This window comes from Rhincodon typus, chromosome 11 (assembly GCF_021869965.1).
Source record: "Rhincodon typus isolate 14 chromosome 11, sRhiTyp1.1, whole genome shotgun sequence".
Taxonomy (NCBI): Eukaryota; Metazoa; Chordata; class Chondrichthyes; order Orectolobiformes; family Rhincodontidae; genus Rhincodon; species Rhincodon typus.
Genome location: NC_063342.1, coordinates 43,090,643 through 43,109,577, shown reverse-complemented (window position 1 = coordinate 43,109,577; position 18,935 = coordinate 43,090,643). Strand labels below are relative to the sequence as shown.

Below are 18,935 nucleotides of genomic sequence, written 5' to 3'. Positions count from 1 at the left end.
ACTAGAAACTGAAACCCAAAAGTAGCACAAAAGAATGACAGGAATAGAAAGGCAACCTAGCTCAAGAATTTCATCAAACTTTATCAACTTTCAACGGAACATCACATCTCAGATCAACAAAGAAATATTTAAAACCTTTGACGCTAGAGGTTGCTGTTCCAGGTGTACAGTTATAAAAAACACAAACTTTCATAATGTTCAGCCGTATTATACTGATACGACATAAGTAAGTAAATGGGACATTTGCAGAGATTTTACAAGAAAGAGTCAAAAACAACTGTTGCACCACAGAATTAAGAATGCTAAGGTGTATGACGAGGTTAACGCATTACGGCAAGCACTTTTGGAAGAAAACATAAAATACCAAGACAAATCTTTCTTAGAACGCCTATCATGTGAAGATATGTCTTTGGAAAATATGAATCAGTCTTTCCTAAGTGTAATAGGTGACTCACCTGAACAAGATATCTGACTAATTTCAAACTTGACACTAGGTTGAATGTTAGTGTATCAGCTGCAAAAATCCCAATACGGGGGAGAGTGAAACCACAGTCCACTTTGCCACTTTGGTAGCAAAAACAGGAAAGCAGATTATTATCTGAATGCTGATAGATTGGGATGGGGGAAGTGCAATAAGACCTAGCTGACCTTGTACCAGTCGCTAAATCTAAGCATGCGGGTACAGCAGGCAGTGAAGAAGGCAAATGATATGTTGACCTTCACAGTGATAGGATTGGAGTACAGGAGCAGGGATGTTTAGCTGCAATTGTACGGGGCCTTGATGAGATTACACTTGGAGTATTGTGTGCAGTTTTGGTCTCCTTACCTGAGGAAGGATATTCTGGCTATGGAGGGAATGCAACAAAGGTTTACCAGACTGACTCATGGTTGGTGTATATAGCTGTATGAAAAGAAACTTTATCAGTTAGGACTATATTAACTGGAGTTTAGAAGAATGAGGGGGCATCTCATAGAAATCTCTAAAATCCAAACAAGACCAGACAACATAAAAACAGGAAGGATGTTCCCAATGAGTGGGGAGTCCAGAACCAGGATCACACATTAAGGATACAAGGTAGGTTGTCTAGACGAGCAGAAATCTCTTCATCCAGGGATTGGTGAATCTGTGGAATTCTGTACGACAGAAAGCTGTTGAGACCAAAACATTGTATGCTTTCAAGAAGGAATTCTAATTCTTAGGACTAAAGCGATGGGGAGAAAATGGGAATAGGGTTCTGAGTTGCATGATCAGCCATAATCATATTGAATGGTGGAGCAGACTTGACAGGCTGAATGATGTAAGACTGCTCCTATTTTCTATGTTTCTACATTTACCCTTTCTGATAGACAACTGTATAGTGTAAGAAAATCAATGTCATGTGAGTGGTCTTACAATATAGAGATCAATTCTATATGGAACAAGTGAATGTTCATTAGGAACCGACTATTTCTCATTTCTGAGCAGGAATGTTCTTAAAATTCTACAATATGTTGAAGAACCTCACCCAGTTCAGAAGCCAAATTCCAGTGCTCAACATAACATTAGTCAAGAGGAGGATTTCATAGGTCTCAGAAGATTGTTCACAGAAACTGAGGGAACAAATACACTGCTTGTCATGAATCATTTTGATATATGACAACATTTCATCACAAGGAGGTCAGAGGTTCAGAAGAATTATTTAATTATCTTCCAGCTGCACTAGAATTTTCAAAGTCTGATCACCTGATATTTTTGAATCCACAACCATCAGGAATTACACAGAAACTCTTCTACAGTCAATGAACCTGCTTAAGGCAGTACCAAAACAGCCCAGTCAGCTTTACTGCCTATGATTCAACATTCAAATATGAATCTAACTCACTGTAATATCAAGAGAAGAAGATTAAGCCTTTCAGAAACACAACTATCTCCTCTGACATGATTTGAGGAAATTAGCGATCCTCCATGTGAAACAAGTTTTCAACAGTGACATCAATGGCAGATGACGTCCTCGGTAAAGAATATCTGAGAAATCAAAGATCCACAAAGGTTCAGGTGTAACAATAACTAGTTCTTTAATGTTACATCCAACCAAATCATCAATCGTTCATAAAGTCAGAGATTTAGGAGGAGATGGGATCGTGATCAACCTGTTTAATATATTTGAACCAATTGCATAAAGAATTTAATAACCAGGGAGAAATGTTGTGTAAGACAGTCAGTACCTGAAGGCGTTAACCATCATCATAAGATAAGATCTGCCGTTTGGGATATAAAGAGTTGTTCCTGTGAGGAGCTAAACAAGTTTGGTGTGTTTACCAAAGGCTGTTTGGTGCTTCAGTGACTGTTCTGAGAGTTAGCAGCCTGTAGCTAAAATAGCACTGTATATATAATCTTAAATTGAGCCTGATAATCTGACAAGAGACAAGCATATATCTCGGATGTAATGTAACTAACTATCACATTAACTTACAAACCTACTTGCTGGTCATCAAGACTGAACTTGTCTTCTGCTGTGCAGTTTGTTTGGAATCCTTTGTCACTTGGTTTCTGTAGCTTAGACTGATACAAACAGGAAGGAATGGTGGCAGTGAATCTACCCAAGACATCCTGGATGGTTCCAGCAGAAATCCACATATAAACATGATGAGAGTGCTGGCATATGGCTTAGGGCTACAGTTATAGTGGACAATTTTAATGGAAGAATATTTTTACCCAAGATATAATCCTTTTCAATTTTAATGGAAGAATATGTTTACCCAAGATATAATCCTTTTCAATTATGACATCCTGGGCTGTGAATGTGCTTTTGATTTTCACAGTTGTGGCAGCACTTAGGTTTTACCATCAGGCTTCAGGAAGTAACTTAAATTCAGAAGAAATAGGAAAAGGAGTAGGCCATCCAGCCCACTTGAGCCTGTTCTGCAATTTAAATGGTTAATGGCCGATTTGACACTCCTCACAACAACTTTCCTGTCCTTTCCCTGAAATCCTTGGTTCCCCAAGATCCTATATATTGTAAAGCAAACAACCCATTTATCTGGGACATTTCTTTATCCCTAGCATCTCTTTTGCAGCAACCTTGTCCAGTCACACCTTATCAACCTGCCCAGAGATGTTATTACACTCCTCTGAAGCAGGTGGCCCCTGAATCCTACTCAGAGGTAGGGACACTTATTGACCCTTCAACAAAGGATGGGGGGGTAGGTAGAGACAGCTGCTTCATATCCACACTGTCCATTTCTCTCATAATTTTGGTCTCTCGTGGTGCTGTGAAACCCTGCCTTAGAGCCAGGAGACCGAGCTTCAAGTCCCACCTGCTCCAGAGGTGTGCAATAAACATCTCTGGGAACGAGCTGATTATAAAATATTGCCTCATAATCCGTCTCCAATTTTATCCCCAAAATTATCAACACAGCGAGGGGGCAATGGGCTCATTCCAACAGGAACATAGTCAAGTTGGCCATGCCCTTGACCTATGCTCTTTCACCTCCCCCCGCCCTACCTTTGAACTCTGAACTCTTTCCCTTACTATTGAGGGAGGATCTTTTGTGCCACTCAGCGATTCCATCCTTAACATTCATTTTGCTCCCCATGCCCACCGTCATCCTCCTCCTATTTCCCCTGGATAATTTAAGTGATCCTAAAAGCTGCTGACTGTTAAATGATTTTTGAGTGTCCTGTGTGAGGCACTCCAAATCAATTGATCAGAATTGATCCATCTTCTGCATTAAAATCCATTAATAAGCCCCAAAATCAGCAAGTATAAATTAATTGAAATGAATGATCAATTTTGGCATCAAAGATGGCAAAAATGTGTAAAAAATAAACATAGCTTCTAGATGAAAATCTTTCCCAGGTAATTACAAAAGAGTCAAAGAATCATTACATATTAAATATTTTCTGCCTTCTTATTTGTTTAGATTGAAATATCAGGAACCATTTGGAATGTAATCTGAAATGCTTGTATTGCCATCTGGCATCATACCAAATTTAGAGGTAGAATAGGACATTTTTCAAATGTTTCACATTTTCTTAACCCTTTTCCATCATGATTAATTTCTTTTCCACCTAAAGGACAAATATTTAGATATAATTATTCTTTGGGCTCCAAAATTACTACCCAGACCCACAGGGTATCTATATATTATCCTATCAAAAGCAGAGATTAGAGTTTACAATGTAAAAAATCAGAGAAACAATATGCTAAACCTAGTTAAGTTGTCCCATCTTCTGTTTTATTGGAGGCAGGACAAGTGGCAGAAACCGATACATTTTCAGGAGGTAAGTCAGTTGTTGAAATCCTTTAAGTAATCTGCCTGCTGTTATTTTCTAACTTTTACATTTTATATTCAATATTGCAAGCATCAGTTATTGGCCATTTGGCTAAACCCAGAACTTCCTCATTTTTGAAAAGATTCAATTCATGTTCAGTGCAGTTCACTTCATTTTGCCATTGGAGACAGTTTAGAGAAGGTTTACTAGGTTGCAAACTGGTACGGAAGGCCTGTCTTATGAGGAGAGGTTGAGGAGATTGGGCCTGTTCCCATTGGAATACAGAAGAATGAGGGAAGCCTTATTGAAACATATGAGATTCTTAGAGTACTTGACAGGGCAGATGCGGAAAAGTTGCTTCCTTCTGGAGGAGTCTGACCAGAGGGCATAGTCTCAGAGTAAGTGGCCGCATATTTAAAAAAGAGATGAAGAGGAACTTCTTCTCCCAGAGGGTTGTGAATCTGTGTAATTCTTTGCCACGGAGGGCTGTTAAGGCTGGGTCATTACATATTTTGAGGCTGAGATAGACAGATTTTTAATCAGTAAGGGAATCAAGCAATATGGGGCAAAGGCAGGAAAGTGGAGTTGAGGATTATCAGATCAGACATGATCTCATTCAAATGGTGGGGCAGACTCAATGGGCTGAATGGCCTATTTCTGCACCTATGTTTTTTGGTCCTATTTAATTTTCATCCATTATTTTTCTGAAAAGGATATGAATGGATAATATCATACCAGAGGCTGGAGCAGATGTAAGAGAGTCACAATCAAATATATATAAGGAAACTACTTAAATGTGTATTTCTTCATTACATCAATTTTTTTTAAAAAAGCAAAGATCTTTATTTTCAAATTGGCAGTGGCAATCCTCAAAGAAGGAGCCCATAACATTTGGTTCTAATACTACAACAAAATAGGTTCTTTGTTCTTAATCCAGTGTCATAAAAATAAAAAAAAAGTAAAGTTGCCAAAAAAACCGAAAGAACTGCGGGTGCTGTAAATCAGAGACAAAAAACCCGTCATCTCTTATAATCAGAGCAGGTTTATGGCAACTTTAGAGACAAAAAATAGAAATTGCTAGAAAAGCTCAGTTCTGAGGAAGGGTCACTCAAACTGAAGCATTAACTCTGATTTCTCTCCACAGATGTTGCCAGATCTGCTGAGCTTTTCCAGCAATTTCTGTTTTTGTCTCTAAAGTTGCCATAAACCTACTCTGATTATAAGAGATGACGGGTGGTAAGAGTTTAACCTGAGGGTCACCACGTCCCAGGTGAGGGGTGAAGTTGAGAAGGTCGGATCATCACGGTGACCTCAGGCAGTATGTGATTTGAACTATGCTGCTGGTATCACTCCACATCACAAACCAGCCATTCAGCCAACTGAACTAACCAATCCCCAATTGTCATACAACAGAACCAAGGAAACAAAAAGAAGTTGCGTTGGCTCTTGAGGCCAATGGTCTCAGTCAACGTACGACATTGCACATTGGACATGATTCACCCCAGTCAGTACCTCAAAGGGATGCTTCTTGCCCTAAATTCTAGCATCAGATTGCATGAAATAGGGAAGTAAAATCAAGCCAGTTCATCTTAATTTGCACTACTTAGATGTTAGCAGAGGCCTAGAAAGCTGACAAAGGCAGAGTGGAATCCTTAGCAAAAAAATTGGATAGGGTCCGGTCTCCATTTTTCAAGACTCTTTCGTTCTCTACACCCACTTTCCTCTATATCAGTTCCTACGCAAAGAAACATCACCTACTTTGGTCCATAATCTGTAACTCTCACTAAACCCTTGAGCAATTACCTCTATCTCTTCCATTACAAACCTCAAAATCTACCCTTTGGCCAATTTCATTTCTTTCCTGAAGGAAAGGCGGGGAACATAGCTGCAATGAAAAATGAATTCATTTTAATTTGGAGAAGTAAAAGGGTGAAGTCACGGCAAAGGATGGAATAGAAAATAAAGGCAAAGGGGAAAGAGTCAAAAAAGGGATTGGGTTAAAGTTTGTGAGGAGGAAGAACTGTTTCCATGAAGCAAGAGGAAGGAAAAAGTACTTCCAAAAAGAGAAATGTTCTATGAATGTTTTATGAAGCTTTGTTTAATTCATATGTTTAATTCATTGACTGAATGTATTTAATACTTTCTGCAAACTTTGTTCCTGGATTACTCAACAATACAGTTTTTTCATCAATATTTATTGATATCAAAACATATGTCATATAGGGTTCACAAATAAAACCTCAGAGTAACAATCATGTGAACAGTCACTAACAAAATCAATTTCCTGTTCTTGTTACATCAGCCAAGAGTCTACTTCCAAATCAAAAACAAAGCCACTGGAGGGTTTATCACCGTCGTTGGAGATTCTGAAGACCCAAGGGGATCTAGATTATCTGTCTGTCCTTACAATGGTAAACCTACACAGATGTGGTTTTATTGTAATGGGCTTATTCAATCCAAGGTAATTATATAATTGATATCTGTTATTCTCTCACTACATAATGCTCTGGGATGAATTGTATTAGAGGAATAGTTTTGATTTAGTGGTAAGCAAAGTTGATTGACTGATGAAATAGTTACTTAAATAATAAAGTAAGAAAGATAGAAACATAGTTTTGCAATCAACAGCTATGGAAAGGTTCTGGTGTGTTAACAGAAATGAAGTGGCAGTAGGCTGTAACACTTGTATGCCAATTCATTTGATCATATTAACACTTAATTGTTGGCCTGAATGATGTCCAGGTGGTTTGAACAGGACATATTTAGCTAATACATATGATAATCATCAAGCTAAGACCCACAGTATATTTCCTATACAGGATTTATTTTCCTGATGTCTTCTGCAAAATATAAAACATATTGAATATACATTGAGCATCCTTGCAAATGTATTTGATAAATTGTTTCAAAACAATTATATTCAACATTTTATTGCCATTTACTTTATTCTTACTGTAGAGGTTTGTTCATTATTTTTAAGTTTTCTTGAAGGGGAGTTTTATTCCCTTAATGTAGTCACCCACATGCCCTGTTGTCAAATGAAGTATTAACGCTCATGATACTAAACCTATTAGTAACAGAAGTAAGAAGGGCAGATAGCACAGAGGAAGATACATCTCCTTTATGTCACAAAAATGGTTTATGAAATTAAATGCCGATGTGACTATTGTAAGGCAGATTTAGAGGTTTCAAAGAGATCTGGATAAATTAAGTCAATTGGTAAAGAATGCCTGATAGATTTTATTCTGAATAAATAACAAATGCAAATGCTTCTTTATTTATATATAATGCAAAATATTCCAAAACACTTCATTTGAGCTTTTTAAAGCAAAATTTGACACCAAGTAACATATATATTAGGAGGTATGACCAAAAGCTTAGTCTAAGAGATAAATTTTGAACAGTGTCTTAAAGGAAGGGATGAAAGAAAGGCAGAATGGTTTCGGGAGGGAGTTTCTTCAAGGCTTAAGATTTTGCAGTTAAAGGCATAGCACCAATAGTGGAGCTATCAAAATCTGTGATTCTCAAGAAGCCAGAATTAGAAGAGTACAGATATTAAATGGGATTGTAGGTCTGGAGATTAGTGATAGTGTGGCAACATTGCCAAAACAGTAGCGTTTTGGATAACTACAAATTTATGGAGGGTGGAACCCAGGAGGACAGTCAGCATTTCATTAGAATAGTCAAATTTAGATGTAAGAGTATTGCAAGCAATACAAAATATAAGATGTTACACATTAGAACAGGAAACATAAGAGACTGATACACAATGACTCGTTGCCAATTCAGGTTTACTATTACTAAATTTAAGAAATTAAGAGTCTGAATCTGATTAGTAATCATTATTTAACCAATTATGTTCAGAATTTTAAGCACTATATCCTTAATAAGTTATTCTTCATCTGTTTTCCGGACACTGGAGTCAGAATTCAAATTCATTGAAGTCAAGCTGTGAAACTGAATGCAATAAACCCAGTATTTGGACCAGTAACAGAAAATGATCATAAGAAGTGTCAGATTGCCATTAAAAACCCTTTGGCTGACTCAAGCTCTTTAAAAAATGAGCCAGTTAGTCCAGTCTACAAGTGACTCAAAATACATAATGTGTCATTTATGCATAATATATTCTGAAGTACCTATCAAACTAATAAAGCAAATCGATTATACAGAGAACACCAAGAAACATAGACAATAACCCAGCATTGGCAAAGGAAATATCCACCCCACAGCTACAGTTATAGGAAAAATTTCGGGGGAGCCAAGAAGTAAGCAGATCAAAGGCTGAAGGCAGAAGAATGGGATTGAGAAATATATAAGCCATGACTGAATGATGGAGAAGAGTCGATGGGCTGAATAGTCTAATTCTGCTCCTATATTTTATGGTCTTACGCTCTAAGTCAGATAGTAGAAAGCTAAGTGCTTAATTGTGACTTAATCTTATCACACCTCTCGAAAATGGCCACAACAGGATTGCCACTGGCTTTATAGGTCTCCACTGCAATCATTCAATTCCATTCATGAACACAGGGGGAATATATTGTAGAGTTTTGTATGAATCTGCACTTCTTAAAAAATCTAGCCAACTGTTCACCTAAGAACCCAAACCAATCTGACCTTAATTAACTAACTAAAGTAATATTCTATTCTGCTTATAGGCGAACTATGCGTGCATAGATGCCATTGGTAGTCAAGGAAAGGCTGGAACCAAAGTAAGTCTTTGGACAGAGCATAGCCGCACTCATCAGAAATGGAACATTAATAGAGATGGAACAATTTCTTCTTTTCTAGATTTTAATCTGCGACTAGATATTAAAGGTAACACATTTATTTCTTCAAAAGAAGTTAACTCAATTTTCCACCTCATCTGAATTTATAAAAATGTAAAATCTGAAGAAATTACTGGATAATTTCTATTATGTTCACTCAGTATAGTTTGCTTAAACTAAAGGCTGCACTTATTTATCTCAGTTTTATATCAATGCAAAATGATGTTAAGTACACATTGGAATGGCAGCATAAATTCTGAGGTTTCCTAAGCACTGTGAACAGTGCATGGCTGTATCCAAAGAGTCAGATTCACGGAGTCTGTTGCAAACTTTAAAAATGGCATTAAATGTTACTGTTGCATTACAATCCCTGAGGAGATGGCCAAATTTATGTTACGATCTGGTAAAAATCCCAGATATTTGCTACTACTGCTTGCATTATAGAATCATAGAGCTGTATAGCATGGAAACAGACCCCTTGGCCTAACTCGTCCATGTCGACCAGGTATCCCAAACTGAACTAGTTCCATTTGCCTGAATTTGGCCCTTATCTCTCAAAAACTTTCCTTTTCACGTAGCTGTCCAAATGTCTTTTGAAAGTTGCAATTGTACTTGCCTCTACCACTTCCTCTGGCAGCTCATTCCATACACACGCCATCCTTTGTGTGAAAAAATTGCCCCTCAGGTCCTTTTTAAATCTTTCCCCTTATGCTGTCTAGTTTTGGACTCCCCTATCCTTGGAAAAGACCTTGGCTATTCGCTTTATCTATCTCCCTTACGATTTTATAAACCTCTATAAGGCCACCCCTGAGCCTCCAATGCATCAAGGAAAAAAGTCCCAGACTGTTCAGCCCCTCCCTATAACTCAAACCCTCCAGTCCCAGCAATATCCTTGTAATTTTTTTCTGTATGCTTTCTAGTTTAACATTCTTCCAAAGCAGGGGACCACAATAGTATGCAGTATTGAAAAAGTGGCTGCACCAACATCTTGTACACCTGCAACATGATGTGCGAAGAAATTTGCTGTCACAGTATGCCATGCTTGCCTGTCTTGCACCATGCTCAAACATTGATTGCAGCTTGACTGAGACAGCTCTGTGACATTGGTCATCCAACTACGCCTAAATTAACTCCTGTTTCTGTGTCACTCCACTTTGCTCTCTGTTCTGGAGATTGCACGATTTGGAATAAACAAAATAAGCTTTACTGTACAAGGTTAGAACAGTAAAACAACCTTGAAGGTTTTGGAGTAAATTTGTAGCTCGGGTTGTGGATGTTGTGGTTGGTTGGCTCACCAAGCTGGTTTGTTGTTCCACAGACGTTTCATTACCCTGCTGGGTAATACCATCAGCGCAGCCTCCGATGAAGCACTGTTGTGTTTTCCCGCCTGTCATTTAAACTCTGTTGTTCCACAGACGCTTCATTACTTTGCTGGGTAACTTCATCAGTGCAGCCTCCAAAGAAGAGTTTAAATGACAGGCTGGAAAACACAACAGCGCTTCATCGGAGGCTGCGCTGATGATGTTACCCAGCAGGGTAATGAAACGTCTGCAGAACAATGAACCGGTTTGGCGAGCCAACCAACCATAGTAAAACAATCTACAAGATAATAAGAAATGTAGTAGAAACCAGGGTAGGCTATTTAGCCCTTCAAACCCTTAATGAGACCATGTCTGAACTTCTACTTTATAGAATCGTAGAATCCCCAGTGTGAAAGCAAGCCATTCAGCTCATTGAGTCCACACCAATCCTTCAAAAAGCATCCCACCTAGACCCAGTCTTCTACCCTATCCTGGTAACCCTGCATTTCTCATGGCTAATCCACCTGACCTGCACATCTTTGGACTGTGGGACGAAACTGGAGCAGCCAGGGGAAACCAACGCAGACATGGGAAAACGTGCAAAACCCACTCACACACAGTTGCCTGAGGGTGGGATCGAACCTGGGTCTCTGGCACTGTGAGGCAGCAGTGCTAACCATGCCGCTCTAAGTAGCATTAACCACCATTTTCTTCTGCTTGAGCACCATTTTCCTGCACTAACCCCATATCCCTTGATTTTTTTTTAAATATGTAGAAATTTATCAATCTCAGTTTTAAACATATTCAACGATTGAGTCTCCATATTCTTTTGGGACAGAGAATTCCAAAGGTCCTGTGTGTATATATTAGTATTTAGTCATTCATGGAATATGGGCATTGTTGGCTAGGCCAACATTTATTGCCCAACCATAATTGTTCCGTAAAAGATGGTGGTGAGCTGCCCATAATATATAAAACTTATACACTAACATCTAAAATTAACTCGAACAGACAAACTACGATCAAAAACTTGACAGCACACAACAAATAGCAAATAAAACAAAGTCAGATGCCGCAGATTTCTCACCAGCACGCCATAATGTTGGAGATACTGTGGCTCATCAAATTTCACTCAAACTTTGTCTGCTTTACAAGCTATTCCCACGCTTTCAAGGGTCTAGCTTCATAGTTCCCTCACAATCTGCTGACTGATTGCCTCAACAACTGCTTACCTCCACATTGTTCCCCTAAGACTGCACCCCAACATTTACTCATGGGCACAATTCCAGCTCCTTTGCATCCAACAAGCTTCACTAAGTGATATTTCCTTGGGGTTTCTCCAAGCTCCAATATTTCTCAGCCACCCCAAATAAATACTACTTTTGGGCTTCCTTCACCCCTAGTCTTAGCTGCATTAAACTATCAATGGTTCTCAGTGACCTCACCTGCCCTGACAGAACGGATTCTACCAATATGCTACCTGAAGTGATTGATTTACTTCAGCACTCTCCCGGCTCAGGCTGTAACTAGCTTCTCCCAGCAAAAACCCACCCAGATAAGCTGAAACAAAAGAGACTTAAGTTCCATCACCTTCGTGATGACATAGCTCGCTCTTTTATCATTAAACAGACCTTCAGGGTTTGATATTCCTCAATTACAATTTATTCTTTTATTTGATGAAGTGGCTTTTCTAGCCTTTCAGAGTTCATTAAATATTTTAAGCAACTCCCAAAAGAAACCATCCTTTCTATTCTGATTCTATTGAAAGAAACATTACCCATGTTAACCTCTTAGTGTTAAGTCCTACATTTATGTGGAATAGACTTTTGCGTGCTTCAGTTGTATTTATGCCATTTTCTATGATTAAATTTGAATCCCTAAATCTAAAAGTTATATACTAAAATGTATGAAACATGAAAATATTTTCAAAAATTATAGGAAATCACGTATTTTCTAGTGTGAAAAGATTGTTTGAAAATGGAATTCTGCATAGACATTTACAAAACAGGAATACTTTGTAGAACCAAAATATAAAAAGCTCCAGAAGTTATCTCATCAATGGTACCAGATATATAGGGCTGAATTTTACCAAACACCAAGAAAGGAACTGAGAGTCCAGTAAAGTTAAGGAGTGTCACACCGGACCATGAGACCTCTGTGCCTCTACAAAACACCAGCCACAATCATGTCTTAAGGAGACAAATTGGTGACCTTCCATAAATAGTTACAAGAAAAAGATGGAAAGCTTATGAGGCAACTACCAGATAAAAGTACTCGCCTTCAGTAACAGAGAAGCCGTTAGCTAACCTGGCACTGCATTTCATTATACACCAATGGTATTTAACATTTTTAAAACTTTTTATTGTTTCTCAGGTGGTGATTTCTATGACAAGCACAACATCATCTTAAACTCGCCGGAGGAACAACGACAGACACAGTTCTGGGATATTGAAGTGATTCGATGAGAAAAACAAAAAGAAAGGAAAAATCTGAAATGTCAATTCTGGGCCAACCTATGAAAACTGATAACAATCATATTTACATATGTTTGTTCCTCAATAAGAATCTAGCAGTTAGGAATTAGAATTTCAGTCAATGAAAAACATATGAAGGTCTGTTATTCACCATGTTGCAACTTGCCATATCTATCCAGCAGGAGGTTTCATGATTGTTCCCACGAGTTTAGTGTAATTTAGAACTTCATTACTTTGAAACACTTTAAATAAAGCCAGTGCAACCAAAGTGCTGAAACAAATGGAATAAATTTAAAAATACACAACTCAATGTGTGAGCACTAAAAAATATTTCACTATTTTGAAAGATGTAACCATGCACACTTGTTTGTTTTAATATTAACACAATCACAACTTCAAATATTGAACCTTATAACTTCAAAGGCAATTTGTAATAACTTTTTAAAAAATTATTGTAAATAAGTTGCCTTGTATATTTACATTTTTGTTAGATTAAACCAATAGAAAATAAATTATTACATAGATCACTAAGTGGTTGAGCATTACAATATTAAGTGCCAACTTTCAACTAATTCTCCAAGAAATCTGTCTGCAGTTTTTTTATTCTTTTAAACCTAAAGAACACAGGGAGTAATAACTTGAACGTGATATTTCAGCTGCATATTGTTTTAGTTCAAAACAGGTCTTAAATTCATTGTTGGCTTCAACAGTGTACAAAGATATTGGATTATTTGGTCATTGTGTCATTGCTTAGATACTAACAAGAGTTAAATTTAGAAAATTGATCTCTTGGTGTATTCATTCCCAGATGTTTTCATTTCTCAGAACTGACCGGTCAACAAATTCAATTAAATATGGCCTCTCTTTGGAAAATGAATCAATTTACATCTTTAACTACTATATTACTAAGGTTGACTGCGTCAATAAAGAGCTGAAACTTATAGAATTACCTGGCCACCCTAAGTACATCCATGATCATTGTAATCACCTTCTGTTAAGTTCTGTATTAATTGGTGCTTCATTTATATTATGTATATTCCAAGCAAACCATTACCTCAATACCACAAGGTTGGGACACTTGCAAGTTATACATTATGCTTGTATTATGATGAGACAGCACAGCTTCCTCAGCATTAGCTGGAATGGGTCATTTAAGTTCCTCTCAGCAAATTTGCAGACGTGGAAATGAATTCCTTCTTACTCATTCCGTTCTTGCAATGTAACAAAACCCTTCTCACAAACATTTGTGCTTCTTTAGTGGATGGTCCCTACTGACAACCAGAATCTCCTCATGCAGCAGGATGAATGCTGCAGGTAATTGAGGAAATCTGTTGCAAAGTCAAACAGGAAACAGTTTTTTAAAAAAGGAAACAGTACTGTTACAGTAAATAAGGACATCATTCAGCCCATCATGTCTGCAGCAACTCTTTGAATGAGCAAATCATTTAGTGTCAATCACTTGCCTTCATTTCATAACCCTGCACACTTTTTCTTTCCATAGACTGGTCTAATTCCCTTTGAATGTTTCAACTCATAGCGCATTGCAGACCATTATTTCTTACTGTTTTAAATTTCTAACTCCATATCGCTTTTGCTACTTTTAACAATTATTTCAAGTCTATGTCCTCTTGTTCTCAATCCCGTCATGAATGTGAAGTTTCTTCTAATCTATTCTGTCTGGACTCTTTATGATTTTTAATACCTCTGTCAAATCTCCTCTCAACCTTTCTCCCCCAAGGAAAACAGTCTTAACTTCTCCGATCTATTTTCATTATTGAAGTTCCTCAATTCCGGAACTATTCTTGAAATCTTTTCCTGCATACTTTCCAGTGCCTTCACAATCTTCCTACAGTTGGTGTCCAGGAGTGGACATAATGCTAATAATGCTGACCCAGTGATTTATACAAGTTCAACATTGCCTCCTTGCTCTTAAATTCTATGCATTACTCTTATTTATGCAGCCTGGGATACTGTATTTAGTGATAATCATTCTTTCAACCTGATCTCCCTCCTTTAATAACTTGTGCTCATATACACCCAGGTCCCTCTGCTCCTGCACTCTTTTAGAGTTAGACCATAGAACATAGAACAGTACAGCACAGTACTGGCCCTTCGGCCCACGATGTTGTGCCAAACTTTTACCGTAAACTTAAGGTCTATCTAACCTCCACCCCTACTTTATACTATCATCCATATGCCTACCTAATAGCCGCTTAAATGCCCATAATAAGGCCGACTCCACTACCCTCTCCGGCAATGCATTCCACGCCACTACCACTCTCTGAGTAAAGAACCTATCTCTGACGTTTCTCCTATATCTACCTCCACTCACTTTAAAACTATGACCCCTCGTAATTGCTACCTCCACCCTCGGAAAAAGTCTCTGGCTGTCCACTCTATCTATATCTCTGATCATTTTGCACACCTCTATCAAGACACCTCTCATCCTTCGTCGTTCTGAAGAGAAAAGCCCTAGCCCTCTCAACCTTTCCTCGTAAGACCTTCCCTCCATTCCAGGCAACATCCTGGTAAATCTCCTCTGCACCTTTTCCAACGCTTCCACATCTTTCCTGTAATGAGGCGACCAGAACTGGACACAATACTCCAGATGTGGCCGAACCAGGCTTTTGTATAGTTGGAGCATAACTTCATGGCTCTTGAACTCAATCCCTCTATTAATGAAAGCTAACACACCATATGCCTTCTTAACAACTCTATCCACCTGGGTGGCAGCTTTCAGGGAATTATGGACATGAACCCCAAGATCCCTCTGCTCCTCCACGCTGCCAAGAATCTTTCCATTAACCCTGTATTCTGCTTTCGAGTTTGTCCTTCCAAAATGAATCACCTCACACTTTTCAGGGTTAAACTCCATCTGCCACTTCTCAGCCCAGCTCTGCATCCTATCAATATCCCTTTGTAACCTAGAACAGCCCTCCGCACTATCTACAACTCGACCCACCTTCGTATCATCCGCGAACTTACTAATCCACCCTTCCACTCCTACATCCAAATCATTTACAAAAATCACAAACAGAAGAGTTTTGCCCGTTTACATTGTCTCTCCATTTTCTTCCTACCAAAATTCATTAGTTCACAATTTTCTCCATTGAACCTCATCTACCACCTCTCCACCCATTTCACTAATTTGTTAATGTCCTCTTGAAGTTCCATACCATCAACGCAGTTCACAATGCTTCCATGTTTCACACTATTTACAGACTTTGAAATTGTGCCCTGTGTACCAAAATCTAGATTATTAATATTTTTCAGGAAGAACTCTTTTATTTGTAAAATATAATTTTCCCTCAGGAAATCCATGCTGGATTTCACATTTGACCCATATTTGTCCATATTACTATTGATTTGACCTGAATGATTGTTTCTAGAAATATCTGACCAACAAAGTTCTGAAGGAGATAAGCTGAAGAGATAGTGGAGGTGTTAGTGCTGATCTTTCAGAAATCACTGGAGTCAGGGAGGGTCCCAGAGGACTGGACAATCACTAATGTAACACCCCTGTTTAAGAAGGGATAAGGCAAAGGTGAGAAATTACAGGACAATTACCCTGATCTCATATGTTGGAAAGATTTTGGAGTTCATTGTGAAGAATGAGATCTCTGAATACTTGGAAGTGCATGGGCAAAGTCAGCATGGTTTCATGCCTGACAACTCTGTTAGAATTCTTTGAGGAGGTACCTAGCAGGTTAGACCAAGGAAAGCCAATGGATGTAATCCAGCTGGACTTTCAGGAGGCCTTTGACAAGGTGTTGCACAGGAGGCTGCTGAGTAAGATAAAGGCCCATGGTGTTAGAGGCAAGGTACCAGTATGGATAGAACATTGGCTGTCTGGCAGAAAGCAGAGTGGGGATAAAAGGTTCCTTATCAGGATGGCAGCCGGTGACTAGTGGTGTTCCACAAGGGTCAGTGTTGGGACCACAACTTTTCACCTCATACATTAATGATCTAGATGAAGGAACTGAGGGCATTCTGGATATGTTTGCAAATGATACAAAGATAGAATGAGGGACAAGTAGGATTGAGGAGGCGGGGAGGCTGCAGAAGGATTTAGACAGGTTAGGAGGGTGGGTGAAGAAGTGGCAGACGGAATAAAATGTTGTAAAGTGTTAGGTCGTGCACTTTGGTAGGAAGAATAGAGCATAGACTATTTTCTAAATGGGGAGAAAATTCAGAAATCTGAAGTGCAAAAGAACTTGGGAGTCCTAGATCAGGATTCTCTTAAGCTAAACTTGCAGGTTGAGTTGGTAGTTAGGAAGGCAAATACAGTGTTAGCATTTATTTTGAGGACCAGAATATAAAAGCAGGGATATACTCCTGAGGCTTTATAAAGCTCTGGTCAGCCCACATTTAAAGTACTGTGAGCAATTTTGAGTCCCATAGCTCAGGAAGGATGTTCGGCCCTGAAGCAGGTCCACAGGAGGTTCACAAGAATGATCCCAGGAATGAAAGGCTTAACATCAGAAATGTTTCAGGACTCTAGGTCCTGGAATTTAGAAGGATATGGGGGGATCCAATTGAAACTTACAAAACACTAAATAGCCTGGAGAGAGTGGATGTTGGGAAGATGTTTTCATTGGTAGGAAAGACTAGGACCCAAGGGCAGAGCCTTAAAGAGAAGACCCTTTAGAACGGAGATAAGGTGAAACTTCTTCAGCCAGTCAGTGGTGAACCTATGGAATTCATTGCCACAGAAGGCTGTGGAGGCAAGGTCATTGAGGAAATGTCAAGGGGATCAAGGGTTATGGGGAGAAAGGGGTTCAGAAACTTATCAGCCATGATTGAATGGCTGAGTAGACTTGATAGGCTAAACGGCCTAATTTCTGTTCCTATGTCTTATGGCCTTATGACCTGCTTATAATTATTGGACTTGGGTTACACATTTTTGGTCATAATGGTTGCTATTCTCTGGCGTCAATACCCCACAAGTCTAAGGAAGGCTGAATTACAACCAGTATCTCCACATTAGTGGTTGAGTCCCTACCCTTGACCAGGAGCTCTGGGTTCAAGTCCCACCTGCTCCAGAGGTGTGTAATAACGTTTGTGAAAGGGTTGATTAGAAAAATAAGTTAAATTTTTGAAAAATTATAGCTGGTGGGAGTAGTTGGACAAGATTCACCGTCCCTATCTCCAGATGTTGTCCTAATCTTTCCTCTGGAGCCTGATTGTTATTATTATTAATCTTGTAGCCTAATGATGCCAACTTTAACTACACCAACACACTGTGGAAATACTGATAATGTTAAGCACAATTCAGAATCGTATGAGGTCACTAGGCATTCCAAATACCAATATGGACTTAGTTCAGCCACGTACACCTTCAGCTGCTTGCACACGTTTGCTGCACCAGCTTTTGGCTGTGGATTTGATTTAACGCTGAAACATTTCCTAGCACAGGAACATGGAAAACAATGAAATATATAAATGTATCCGTCTTATGAAAGTAACTAAACTCTCAGCTCCTTTCTAATACAATCATTTTAGACTTTTATTGATCATATCTGTTTCTTCCCTCAGTGAATTACTGTGGGGCTAACGCATATTCAAAAGATTCCCCCAACATCCTTTTCCTACGAAAATGGCTTGAAAAAATCCAAAGTAAAGCTGGAAGAGACTAAAAATATGGAAAATCTAATGTTTTGCTGCAGACTTTGACTTACTAGTACTGTTTGTTTTAATTAGAACTCAAATATTTCTATCCACATGCCTTCTGAAAATATTGATGCATTCACACAGATAACCAATCTTACCTTATAATAACTAATGTTAACTATCCAAGGAAAACAGACCATAAATATAGTAATTTTTTAATTAAAGCAACAACAGAAATAACACATCAACAAATGCAGGAAGAAAGGTACATAATTCTACAATATCAATGGCATGTGGCTTGCCTGGCTACAGTTGGAAGATATCGGATGTACTCAGCGCCTGCATTCTGCCCTCTTAACCCGTCCCAAAACCTTTGCAGAAACCGTGGGTTCCAAAGTTTGTAGCTAAAATTAAATGAACTAACAATGAGACAGAAAAAAAAGGTTTTATTGAAGCTTCAGTAAGTGGTGATCCACCTTGAAATGCAGTGTTGAATTAGATCATTAAGAGTAGAATAATAACATTAACA

General features: G+C 38.5%; 1 protein-coding gene across 1 annotated transcript in view; it reads left to right on the top strand.

Moving 5' to 3' along the window:
• LOC125484424 overlaps positions 1-13,213 on the top strand; it is an 84,048-nt gene extending 70,835 nt beyond the window's left edge. The window contains exons 21-23 of the mRNA XM_048603103.1: positions 6,558-6,716; positions 8,911-9,070; positions 12,696-13,213. Coding sequence (XP_048459060.1) covers positions 6,558-6,716; positions 8,911-9,070; positions 12,696-12,787 — 411 coding nt within the window. The 3' untranslated portion in view covers positions 12,788-13,213. The remainder of the gene's footprint in view (positions 1-6,557; positions 6,717-8,910; positions 9,071-12,695) is intronic.
• The last annotated feature ends 5,722 nt before the right edge of the window (positions 13,214-18,935 follow it).